Source organism: Dreissena polymorpha, chromosome 12, assembly GCF_020536995.1.
Source record: "Dreissena polymorpha isolate Duluth1 chromosome 12, UMN_Dpol_1.0, whole genome shotgun sequence".
Lineage (NCBI taxonomy): Eukaryota > Metazoa > Mollusca > Bivalvia > Myida > Dreissenidae > Dreissena > Dreissena polymorpha.
The window spans coordinates 33,441,546-33,454,912 of record NC_068366.1 but is presented as its reverse complement, the minus strand read 5'-3'; the positions used below and the strand labels follow the sequence as shown (position 1 = coordinate 33,454,912).

Sequence of the window (13,367 nt, the reverse complement as noted above, 5' to 3'; positions counted from 1 at the left end):
ATACAGTTCTCACAGCTGCTTAGGAGAAGAGGATAGTCAAGTGGCTGACATAAATGTCACGTATTGGTTATGGACGGACTAAATATGAACTGATAAGAACTGTTGGCAAAATTGAGATGTGCCCTGTATGTACATGTAACCAGGGCGCTCAACACCCGTCTAGATGGGTTAAGTTTGAAAATTGTCAAACACGTTGGCTTTATATGTGTGCCAACAGGCCGGAATATAGGTTGTTGGACGAGAAAGAAAAGGCAAAGATGGAGTTTGTTTGTCCGATGTGTGATTGACAAAATGTTTGAAGCATCAGACACAATTATAAAAAATAGTGATGCTTTTTAAGTATTATCACGTGATTTACTGATTACTAGTATTTGAATGATGTACTGCTGTTGAGTTCGTGATCCTGTTGATTGCAATAATGTTCACATGAACAATGGTATAAAAAGCGTAGGTTATTTGACATAACTAAAGTGTTACGTGACTGAAATGATTTTTTTTTATCATGAAATGATTTCATAAAAGATTAAGCTAGTTTACAATATTTTCATACGAGTTAATATTGTCAGTAAAACTATTTGTATTTTTATATAATGGACAGTCTCAAGAAAGAAGTAAATACAATTTGTTAACGCAATGATTAACTAAAGATTTGTCTGTGTTTTGTATCGTTTTTTTTTAAACCTTATAGGTATTCCAAAGACCCGATGGTATCCGAACTTACCCGACAATAGTTACTTGATGGTTCCTAGCATACATAACATTTTAATACGAGTAACGCTAAGCAATATAGACGAAATGGATGATAAACGGCTGCTTTAGGTAACCAGCTCAAAATCATTCGGCACTTTCGTATATAAAGAAAACAATCGAAAATAATCTTTAAAGCATCCGGGGACTGCCGACATCGCTCTAATCTAAATATTTTCCATAAAAATATTTCACACATGCATTAGAATTATTTTTATTTTCTTAAATAACAATAATTCATAGCATAAAATTTAAACCAAACTTTAACAAAACTATTATCAAACATTCAGCTTATAAATAATGTGCAGGTTTTACATAAATGCACTTTTTCTACACTATATATTTTATTAATACAAAACAGACAGCTATTTATTTCCCTGTTACCTTGGCAGCAGCCCCTCCAATCTGAGCAGACTTGTTCTTCAGAGTCGACATCTGGCACTCACAAAAATGGGTATTAATGCATGTGTGTAAAGTGTCATCACAGATTAGCCTGTGCAGTTCACACAGACACTTTCTGCCTAAACTAGAAATTCACTTGGAAGAGACTTAATTTAAAGGAAAAATAGGCAAGAAGTGTCATCCCTGATTAGCCTGGGCATACTGCATAGGCTAAGTTGGGACGGCACTTTACGCACATGCATCAAACCTGACTTAAAATGAAAACTACCTTGGCAGCTGCCCCTGCAATCTGGGCCGACTGGTTCTCTAGGGTGGCAATCTGCCGCTCAAGTTCCACTTCACGATGCTCCCAGCGCAACTGGCGCTCCTCGAATTCCTGGGTGAGCTTCACGTTCTCAGCCTCAAACTCGGCCACAGAGCCCTCCTGGGTGCGGATCATACCCTCCAGGTACGTTATCTAAACAACAGAGGAACATGTTTCGTGTTATTTATTAAGTGTGTTTGGAAGCATGGGGAAGGGTACCATGAATGAGAAAGTAATTTGGTCATTTAAAATATTATCATATAATATCATATCCAGTTTCAGGTATGATAAAAAATGGTGGAAATTCCGAATTATTTATAAAAAAATACTTCCCCTCATTTTCATTCAACAATATTTAACAAACAGCCATTTAAACCGTTTTAAACCTACCTGCTGCAGAACTTATGTGATATGCCTTCAGTGTTACATCTTACATCTGGGCCAACTATTTTTGGTTCCAAAACATACCTTTAAAAAGTTGAAAACGCTTTTCAGCCTACCTGTTGCTGCAACTTCAAAAACATTTCGGACCTTAAATTCCGCTTGTAGTTAAGGAAAAGAAGCCAAATTTGAATATTTAGCCTCAAGTTAGATCCAATCACATAAATACCTGCTGCTGTAGTTTGGTGATGTGTCTGCGATGTTTGAGCTCCTCCAGGCGCAGGGTGTCCATCTTGCCGTGCCACTCCTTGACCTTGGCTGCGCCGCGCGCATCCTTGAGCGTACCAATGAGCTCCTGGAGACCCTTGTGTTGCATCTCTAGCGCCGCCAGCCGGTCCTCCATCTCCTCCTTGGTCTTACGAGTCTGAAAAAAAGGGGAGGGGTTTAATTCATCTGCTTAAAGTGTTGTCCCAGATAAGCATGTGCTGTCTGCACAGGCTAATCAGGAATAACACTTTTATTTTGGGGGGATTTTTTTGTTTATACAAAAATCCAGTATCAGCGGAAGTGTCTTCCTGATTATCCTGAGCGGACTGCACTGCACTGTCCAAATATGTCATAATACCAAGATGGGCATTATGTGCCAAAACGTTCTGCTTGTTTTATTATTTTATTGTTGTTGTTTTTTGTTAACATACATACCAAAGTCGCTCACGTTAGATAACTAAAGCTTTGTCACAGACGTGACGTATACCCCCACATGCTGCATTGACACTACTATTTTGCATGCTGTCCTCACAAAACAAAAGAAGCTTATTTATGGCAATTTTTAATAATTATTATGGCATACTCATTTAGGGCCATGTTTTTTTTTAACAGACCTGAACCATTTTGAACTATTCCAAGATATGTCCAAATTTCATGAAGATTGGGCAAAAATGTGTCTTCTAGACTGTTCACATGTTTTCACTATATACATAAAAAGAAAACTGCCCCACCCCCTGGCGGCCATGTTTTTTCACTGATCATGGCCATTTTCAAACTCGTCCAAGACATCCACATAACTAATGTTGACAAAATTTTATGATAATTAGGCAAAAAATGTGACTTCTAGAGTGTTCACAATTTTTTTTACAATATAAATATAAGGAAAAAGACCCCCCCCCCCCCTGGCAGCCATGTTTTTTTACCAATCCAAACCATTTTCAAACTCAACTGTCGTATCCAGGTGTGGTAGTGCGGTCTCGTTCGCTTACGCAAATGAACCGGTCACGGGACGGTTACGAGTTATGTAACTTTGTGAGCACTTATGTTATGCGGAAATATTTATTTGACGAACGCTTATTTCTGGTCAGGATGACACCACTGACTGGTTGTAATTCAATTAACTAAAGGCATCCAGTCAGATACGCCTGAATACACTCAAAGAATTAATCTATAAGTGAAAACCAAAGCAGCTTTAACGAAAATAACTAACTTTTATTCCAAGAACTCGGAAAATGAAAAACAATGACAGAGAATTAAGAACAGGTACAAGCCAAGTCTAAGGAATCTAAGTATCATTACAAAAATGAACAACATGCAGCAGATACCTTAATGAATGTAAAAAGAAGTACACAATCTGTCAAAAAACTGATAAAAATAATAGTTACTTTAAGTCTAGAAGTTGCTTCAAAAATCTAGTTTAGAAAATAGGTCTAACTTAATCTAAAGAACACAATATATGGAGATTAGGAAACTTCAGTGAATCAAATGTAAAAATAAGAAGAATTTACTAAAGTTATTGAAATAAAATAGAGTCTTTCTAATTCAGAAAATACCAAATAAAAATAATCTAAATAATAAGAATAATTTAGAAAATAATGTCAAAATGCTGGTGATACAATAATTTAGAGTTTAATTATTTCAAAATTCCAACCTTTTTCAAGAGCTGTTACCTTTTCAAGAAAGCATCAAGAGGTGATTAAATCAGCCAAAACAGCTTATTTTATACAGTTCTGAGAGCACTGGCAGAAGAGTCTATTTTCCATCAGAACAATCCATTTATCAATGATCAATATCTTCCCAAATTCCAGAGCAGAACTAAAAATAGATTACTAAACCAGGTTAAACAAGAGAGATAAATACTGCAAAATTATGTACATGTTGTCTTTCTTTCAGCTATCTCTTTGTTGATAGGCTTATCATAAGTGCTAATGACTAAACAGTTATGTTAATTATGAAATTCTGTGTTATGAAAAATTACATAATACAGTTAATGTTACATAATAATGACATTATAAAACCAAACTCGTCCCAGATATCTATAAAATCGATGTTTAGAAAAAAAATTATGATTATTAGGCAAATAATGTGACTTCTAGAGTGTTCACAAGCTTTTGTACTATAAAATATTAGGAAAATGACCCCCCTTCTGGCAGCCATGTTTTTTTACCGATCTAAACCATTTTCAAACTCAACCGTCTTATCCAGAAAACACATGTTCTGTACAAATTTTATAAAGATTGGACCAAAAATGTGACTTCTGGAGTGTTCACATGTTTTCACTACATACATATAGAGAAAACTGCCCAGCCCCCTGGTGGCCATGTTTTTTCACCAATCTGGACCATTTTCGAACTCGTCCGAGATATCAATGAAACCAATGTTTTGACCAAGTTTCATGATGATTGGGCAATAATTGTGACTTTTAGAGTGTTCACAAGGTTTCTCTATAGCCATATAAGGAATACTGCCCTGCCCCCTGGTGGCCATGTTTTTCAATGGACCGGAACCATTTTTGAACTCAACCAACATATCACTTAGACAAACATTTTGACAAAGTTACATGAAGACTGGGCATCAAATGTGACTTCTACAGTGTTCACAAGGTTTTTCTTTTTTTGACATAGCGACCTAGTTTTTGACCCAGCATAACCCAGTTTCGAACTCAGTCGAGGTATCAATAGGACAAATGTTCTGACCAAGTTTCATAAAGATCAGACAATAAATGTGGCCTCTGGAGTGTTCACAAGGCAAAATGTTGACGACGGACGACGGACGATTGACGACGCACGACGGACAAAAGGCGATCACAAAAGCTCACCATGAGAATGTTGTGCTCAGGTGAGCTAAAAACTTTCTTATCTTAGCCCTTTACCACTTAGATACGTGTTTTGACGCATTTGTAGTCCCTTGGAAAGTTAAATTAAATTTAACACTTTCTTACTGGATTCAAGTTTTAAAGGCTTCATTTCCAACATTATATACTGATGAGCAGCAAACAGCATAAAATCTGAACAGATTGCGAGTTACTCGGAGGCTGTTCTGGTTTTATGCTGTTTGCACATTAGAATTTTTACTTTTCATCTAAGTGGGAAAGGATTAAGTTGTTAAAAGAACACAAATGATGTCAAGATTGTTAGTAGTTCAAAACATTAAAATATATACTTTCTATACTTTTTTAAATGTTAATTAAACACAGCCAAAATAAGGACAAGATAAACATTCTGACCAAGTTTCATAAACATTGATTCATAAATGTGGCCTCTACAGTGATAACAAGGCTTTTATGAAAGCAACTCCAATTCCTACCTAGTAAAATAGTTTTTAGACCCAGATTAAGGCTTGGCCTAGATATTTTCAAGATAAACATTCCAACCAAGTTCAATCAAGATTGAGTCATAAATGTGTCCTCTAGAGTTGCAACATTCTGACTAAGATTCATAAGGAATGCATGATAACAAGTTAAAAGTTGGAGACACATAACCACATACTGAACAGGATCAGAATAGCTCACCTGGGCCCTGTATTAGCACAGCTCGTTAGGGAAATCTTGTACTTGACCAAACATTTCATATCAAATTTTTATTAAGAAGAAATCCAATATTTGGTTCTTACAAAAGGATCAAAAGTTAATAAATTTAAGAAATAGTTCATGTTAAAACAAAGTCATGTAAAAATACCAACATTTGACAGAGCCAGAGACTAAAGGACTTTATTGATTTAAAGAATTTCTTTGACCCTAAGGAGCTTGGTGAATTTCCGGCTCTTGATGTTCAGGTGTCAGCTAACAAATAGAGACAAACTATACAGTACATAATATCACATGACCCCCACCTGTCTAAGCTCGTCCTCCAACTGGGCCTTGTCCTTCTGCATCTGCATAAGGTTCTTGGAGAACTTCTCTTGCTTGGACAGAGGCACAGCACCCGCAAACTGCAGACGTAGGTCCTACAACATAAAACCATAGCTATGTCAGTACAGGCTAGATAGAGGCACAGCACCCGCAAACTGCAGACGTAGGTCCTACAACATGAAACCATAGCTATGTCAGTACAGGGTAGATAGAGGCACAGCACCCGCAAACTGCAGATGTAGGTCCTACAACATAAAACCATAGCTATGTCAGTACAGGGTAGATAGAGGCACGGCACCCGCAAACTGCAGACGTAGGTCCTACAACATGAAACCATAGCTATGTCAGTACAGGGTAGATAGAGGCACGGCACCCGCAAACTGCAGACGTAGGTCCTACAACATGAAACCATAGCTATGTCAGTAGAGGGTAGATAGAGGCACAGCACCCGCAAACTGCAGACGTAGGTCCTACAACATAAAACCATAGCTATGTCAGTAGAGGCTAGATAGAGGCACAGCACCCGCAAACTGCAGACGTAGGTCCTACAACATGAAACCATAGCTATGTCAGTACAGGGTAGATAGAGGCAGGGCACCTGCAAACTGCAGACGTAGGTCCTACAACATAAAACCATAGCTATGTCAGTACAGGGTAGATAGAGGCACGGCACCCGCAAACTGCAGACGTAGGTCCTACAACATGAAACCATAGCTATGTCAGTACAGGGTAGATAGAGGCACGGCACCCGCAAACTGCAGACGTAGGTCCTACAACATGAAACCATAGCTATGTCAGTACAGGGTAGATAGAGGCACAGCACCCGCAAACTGCAGACGTAGGCCCTACAACATAAAACCATAGCTATGTCAGTACAGGGTAGATAGAGGCACGGCACCCGCAAACTGCAGACGTAGGTCCTACAACATAAAACCATAGCTATGTCAGTACAGGATAGATAGAGGCACAGCACCTGCAAACTGCAGACGTAGGTCCTACAACATAAAACCATAGCTATGTCAGCAATATGTCAGTACAGGGTAGATAGAGGCACGGCACCCGCAAACTGCAGACGTAGGTCCTACAACATAAAACCATAGCTATGTCAGCAATATGTCAGCACAGGGTAGATAGAGGCACGGCACCCGCAAACTGCAGACACAGGTCCTACAACATGAAACCATAGCTATGTCAGCACAGGGTAGATAGAGGCACGGCACCCACAAACTGCAGACGCAGGTCCTACAACATGAAACCATAGCTATGTCAGTACAGGGTAGATAGAGGCACGGCACCTGCAAACTGCAGACGCAGGTACTTCAACATGAAACCATAGCTATGTCAGCAATATGTCAGCACAGGGTAGATAGAGGCACGGCACCTGAAAACTGCAGACGCAGGACCTACAACATGAAACCATAGCTATGTCAGTACAGGGTAGATAGAGGCACAGCATCCGCAAACTGCAGACGCAGGTCCTTCAACATGCAACCATAGCTATGTCAGCAATATGTCAGTACAGGGTAGATAGAGGCACGGCACCCGCAAACTGCAGACGCAGGTCCTTCAACATGAAACCATAGCTATGTCAGCAATATGTCAGTACAAGGTAGATAGAGGCACGGCACATGCAAACTGCAGACGCAGGTCCTTCAACATGAAACCAAAGCTATGTCAGCAATATGTCAGCACAGGGTAGATAGAGGCACGGCACCTGCAAACTGCAGACGTAGGTCCTACAACATGAAACCATAGCTATCTCAGTACAGGGTAGATAGAGGCACGGCACCCGCAAACTGCAGACGTAGGTCCTACAACATGAAACCATAGCTATGTCAGTACAGGGTAGATAGAGGCACGGCTACTGCAAACTGCAGACGTAGGTCCTACAACATAAAACCATAGCTATGTCAGTACAGGGTAGATAGAGGCAGGGCACCTGCAAACTGCAGACGTAGGTCCTACAACATAAAACCATAGCTATGTCAGTACAGGGTAGATAGAGGCACGGCACCCGCAAACTGCAGACGTAGGTCCTACAACATGAAACCATAGCTGTCAGTACAGGGTAGATAGAGGCACGGCACCCGAAAACTGCAGACGTAGGTCCTACAACATGAAACCATAGCTATGTCAGTACAGGGTAGATAGAGGCACAGCACCCGCAAACTGCAGACGTAGGTCCTACAACATAAAACCATAGCTATGTCAGTACAGGGTAGATAGAGGCACGGCACCTGCAAACTGCAGACGTAGGTCCTACAACATAAAACCATAGCTATGTCAGTACAGGGTAGATAGAGGCACAGCACCCGCAAACTGCAGACGTAGGTCCTACAACATAAAACCATAGCTATGTCAGCAATATGTCAGTACAGGGTAGATAGAGGCACGGCACCCGCAAACTGCAGACGTAGGTCCTACAACATAAAACCATAGCTATGTCAGCAATATGTCAGCACAGGGTAGATAGAGGCACGGCACCCGCAAACTGCAGACACAGGTCCTACAACATGAAACCATAGCTATGTCAGCACAGGGTAGATAGAGGCACGGCACCCACAAACTGCAGACGCAGGTCCTACAACATGAAACCATAGCTATGTCAGTACAGGGTAGATAGAGGCACGGCACCTGCAAACTGCAGACGCAGGTACTTCAACATGAAACCATAGCTATGTCAGCAATATGTCAGCACAGGGTAGATAGAGGCACGGCACCTGAAAACTGCAAACGCAGGACCTACAACATGAAACCATAGCTATGTCAGTACAGGGTAGATAGAGGCACAGCATCCGCAAACTGCAGACGCAGGTCCTTCAACATGAAACCATAGCTATGTCAGCAATATGTCAGTACAGGGTAGATAGAGGCACGGCACCCGCAAACTGCAGACGCAGGTCCTTCAACATGAAACCATAGCTATGTCAGCAATATGTCAGTACAAGGTAGATAGAGGCACGGCACATGCAAACTGCAGACGCAGGTCCTTCAACATGAAACCAAAGCTATGTCAGCAATATGTCAGCACAGGGTAGATAGAGGCACGGCACCTGCAAACTGCAGACGTAGGTCCTACAACATGAAACCATAGCTATGTCAGTACAGGGTAGATAGAGGCACGGCACCCGCAAACTGCAGACGTAGGTCCTACAACATGAAACCATAGCTATGTCAGTACAGGGTAGATAGAGGCACGGCTACTGCAAACTGCAGACGTAGGTCCTACAACATAAAACCATAGCTATGTCAGTACAGGGTAGATAGAGGCAGGGCACCCGCAAACTGCAGACATAGGTCCTACAACATGAAACCATAGCTATGTCAGTACAGGGTAGATAGAGGCACGGCACCTGCAAACTGCAGACGTAGGTCCTACAACATGAAACCATAGCTATGTCAGTACAGGGTAGATAGAGGCAGGGCACCTGCAAACTGCAGACGTAGGTCCTACAACATAAAACCATAGCTATGTCAGTACAGGGTAGATAGAGGCAGGGCACCCGCAAACTGCAGACATAGGTCCTACAACATAAAACCATAGCTATGTCAGTACAGGGTAGATAGAGACACGGCACCTGCAAACTGCAGACGTAGGTCTTACAACATGAAACCATAGCTATGTCAGTACAGGGTAGATAGAGGCAGGGCACCTGCAAACTGCAGACATAGGTCCTACAACATGAAACCATAGCTTTGTCAGTACAGGGTAGATAGAGGCACGGCACCGGCAAACTGCAGACGCAGGTCCTTCAACATGAAACCATAGCTATGTCAGCAATATGTCAGTACAGGGTAGATAGAGGCACGGCACCTGCAAACTGCAGACGAAGGTCCTACAAAACATGAAACCATAGCTATGTCAGTACAGGGTAGATAGAGGCACGGCAACCGCAAACTGCAGACGTAGGTCCTTTAACATGAAACCATAGCTATGTCAGTACAGGGTAGATAGAGGCACGGCAACCGCAAACTGCAGATGTAGGTCCTACAACATGAAACCATAGCTATGTCAGCAATATGTCAGTACAGGGTAGATAGAGGCATGGCACCTGCAAACTGCAGACGTAGGTCCTACAACATGAAACCATAGCTATGTCAGCAATATGTCAGTACAGGGTAGATAGAGGCATGGCACCTGCAAACTGCAGACGTAGGTCCTACAACATGAAACCATAGCTATGTCAGTACAGGGTAGATAGAGGCACGGCAACCGCAAACTGCAGACGTAGGTCCTACAACATGAAACCATAGCTATGTCAGCAATATGTCAATACAGGGTAGATAGAGGCATGGCACCTGCAAACTGCAGACGAGGGTCCTACAACATGAAACCATAGCTATGTCAGTACAGGGTAGATAGAGGCACGGCACCCGCAAACTGCAGACGTAGGTCCTACAACATGAAACCATAGCTATGTCAGTACAGGGTAGATAGAGGCACGGCAACCGCAAACTGCAGACGTAGGTCCTACAACATGAAACCATAGCTATGTCAGTACAGGGTAGATAGAGGCACGGCACCTGCAAACTGCAGACGTAGGTCCTACAACATGAAACCATAGCTATGTCAGTACAGGGTAGATAGAGGCACGGCACCTGCAAACTGCAGACGTAGGTCCTACAACATGAAACCATAGCTATGTCAGTACAGGGTAGATAGAGGCACGGCACCTGCAAACTGCAGACGTAGGTCCTACAACATGAAACCATAGCTATGTCAGTACAGGGTAGATAGAGGCACGGCACCCGCAAACTGCAGACGTAATTCCTACAACATGAAACCATAGCTATGTCAGTACAGGGTAGATAGAGGCACGGCACCTGCAAACTGCAGACGTAGGTCCTACAACATGAAACCATAGTTATGTCAGTACAGGGTAGATAGAGGCACGGCACCTGCAAACTGCAGCTTTAAGTCCTACAACATAAAACCATAGCTATGTCAGTACAGGGTAGATAGAGGCACAGCGCCTGCAAACTGCAGCTTTAAGTCCTACAACATAAAACCATAGTTATGTCAGTACAGGGTAGATAGAGGCACAGCACCTGCAAACTGCAGCTTTAAGTCATACAACATAAAACCATAGCTATGTGCACAAAGTGTCATCTGATTAGCCTGTGCAGTGCATACAAGCTAATTAGGCATGACATTGCATTATAATCAATGTTAACAGACACCCAATACTTAAAGACTAAGCACAGTTATAAAATAAGAGAAAAAAAAATTCCAAAACGCAAAAGCTGTGGATTTTAATTGTTATTTTCCGGGTTAAAGATAAAATATCAAAGTTTAATAATCAGTATGTAAAAGGGGTGAATATATGAAGTTTTTAAAGACTAAATAAATATTTGGTCTACACAAAGTGAACTAGAGAGATAACAAAAAATTTATTTTAAACTCAAGCAACAATGTTGTTCTGTAGAGCTGATCTTAAAATGTTGGCATAAGACTTCTGAATGAACATGGGTAAAATTATTTAAATATTTAGCTATCAGAGCAGAATAAAACAAATGTGCAATAAGTGGAACTTTTTTTGAATAGTTTAGGGAAGGGACCACCTAATTAAAATTTTGGGGAAATTGTTATATTAGAAAAAAATGATGTTAAGACATGTTTCTACTATGAGTCCAGCCACTATAGTGTGCAGTGAGCACTGTCAGTATACATGTATTTGAAATCAAAAACTAAATTGGTCAATCATTATAGACTATTTGATGACTTAAGAATATAGAGAAACCTTAAATTGCAAGTCCTTAAATCAAAAACAGAAGAAATACAGTACACCCATTTGTTAAATCTATTAAAAACCTATCAATCTGTACTATTTTCTTTCCTTAAAAATAACATCTGCACAAATACCAGTTTTCTCTTTCAAGGGTACTAATATCCACTTCAATTTAGAATTTAAAAAAATAGTGTACTGTATATAAAAACACTATTAATAAAACACTTACATATAAAGAATATGATGTAATGCTTGTAAAAACACTATCAAAAACCACCTACGTATAGATTTCTCTTGAGGTACTGCACTTTGTTCTGCGCCTCCTTCTGTTTGTGGAACAGCGTGTTCTCCTTGTCATCTATCTTCTGTTCCAGACGCAGCACCATGGCCTCCAGCTTGCTCACTTTCTTCCTCGACTCCTCCAACTTCCTGATGGCCGTCCCTTCACTCACTTGCAGCTGTACGATGTGCCGATGAAGTTTGCCTAGGAGGTAGTGAAAATTGATACTTAAGGGTTTTTTTGCTGCAAGAATGCTTAACTACCTTGCACAAATACAGTGGATTCCATAATTAACATCTCTTCCATCATGCTTTGTTTTGCTTACAGGCACAATAAAATTGGTTTACCCACCACAACGCTCGTATGTTTTCTATGAATTTTAACCCTGTACCCACGAATACCACGCTGGACTAGAAACCATTACAATTTTGGATACATAAAATAGTTATTGACTACAACAGTTTCATCCTTTAACAAAATGAGAAGAAATTAAATGAGCCACACTCTCAGAGATCAGGGCCTAACGTCTGTACGAAAAGTGTCTTCCCAGATTAGCCTGTGCAGTCTAATCAGCAACAACGCTTCCCACCTTAACTGTATTTTTCTGAGAAGAGACATCCTTTTAAGACATGAAACCGTCGGAGACGGGTGGTGCTCCCGAAAGGTTTTTTTTGTCACAATATTGCACTATATATTCAGATAAAAGGACACGTCTTGAGGGCACAGTAGTCGAGGGGACAAGAATTCTATAGAAAATTCCAGAGGGCCATAACTCTGTGAAAAATCATCAGACCAGAACCCGCTGATAATATGCACATCTCTTGGTAGTGAAGCTTCCCATAAAGTTTCATTGAATTCCAGTCATTAATTGCTGAGAAATACCCCGGACAAAAATTGTGCATGGACGGACACACGGACGGACAGACAAAAAATTTTGGGGGGAGCATAAAAAAAATACCATAAAATACCATAAAAGTGGAAAGTGTTGTTCCTGATTAGCCTGTGTGGCTTGCACTGGCTTATCTGGGACGATGCTATGCACAAATTAATTAAGTAAAAGAGAACCCGAACCCAAGATTTCCGCTCAGCAATTATGGTCTCCTTGTCTAAAAAAATATCCAATTTACGCTGAAAGTGTCATCCCTGTGCTGTCTGCACAGGCTTATCTGGGACGACACTTTACACACAAGATATCCACTCACCAATAATGGTCTTCTCGTCACTCTGCACCTGGAAGTCCAGGAGCTGTTGCCGTAGCGACTTCACCTCCTTCTCCTTCGAGATGTGCTGCATCTCCAGCGCCTTCACCTGTGAGCTTGCAACGTCCGTCACCTCCTACCAATGTACAGGGGAATGTTTGTTGATTCTCAGCTTTTATTACTCAAGCCTTTATAGATTTGTTTTTAT

General features: G+C 41.0%; 1 protein-coding gene across 1 annotated transcript in view; it reads right to left on the bottom strand.

Moving 5' to 3' along the window:
• LOC127853680 (centrosomal protein of 290 kDa-like) overlaps positions 1–13,367 on the bottom strand; it is an 87,835-nt gene that overhangs the window by 33,142 nt on the left and 41,326 nt on the right. The window contains exons 31-35 of the mRNA XM_052388380.1: positions 13,163–13,295; positions 11,962–12,164; positions 5,933–6,046; positions 2,064–2,258; positions 1,418–1,606 (exon numbers count right to left, since the gene is read on the bottom strand). Coding sequence (XP_052244340.1) covers positions 1,418–1,606; positions 2,064–2,258; positions 5,933–6,046; positions 11,962–12,164; positions 13,163–13,295 — 834 coding nt within the window. The remainder of the gene's footprint in view (positions 1–1,417; positions 1,607–2,063; positions 2,259–5,932; positions 6,047–11,961; positions 12,165–13,162; positions 13,296–13,367) is intronic.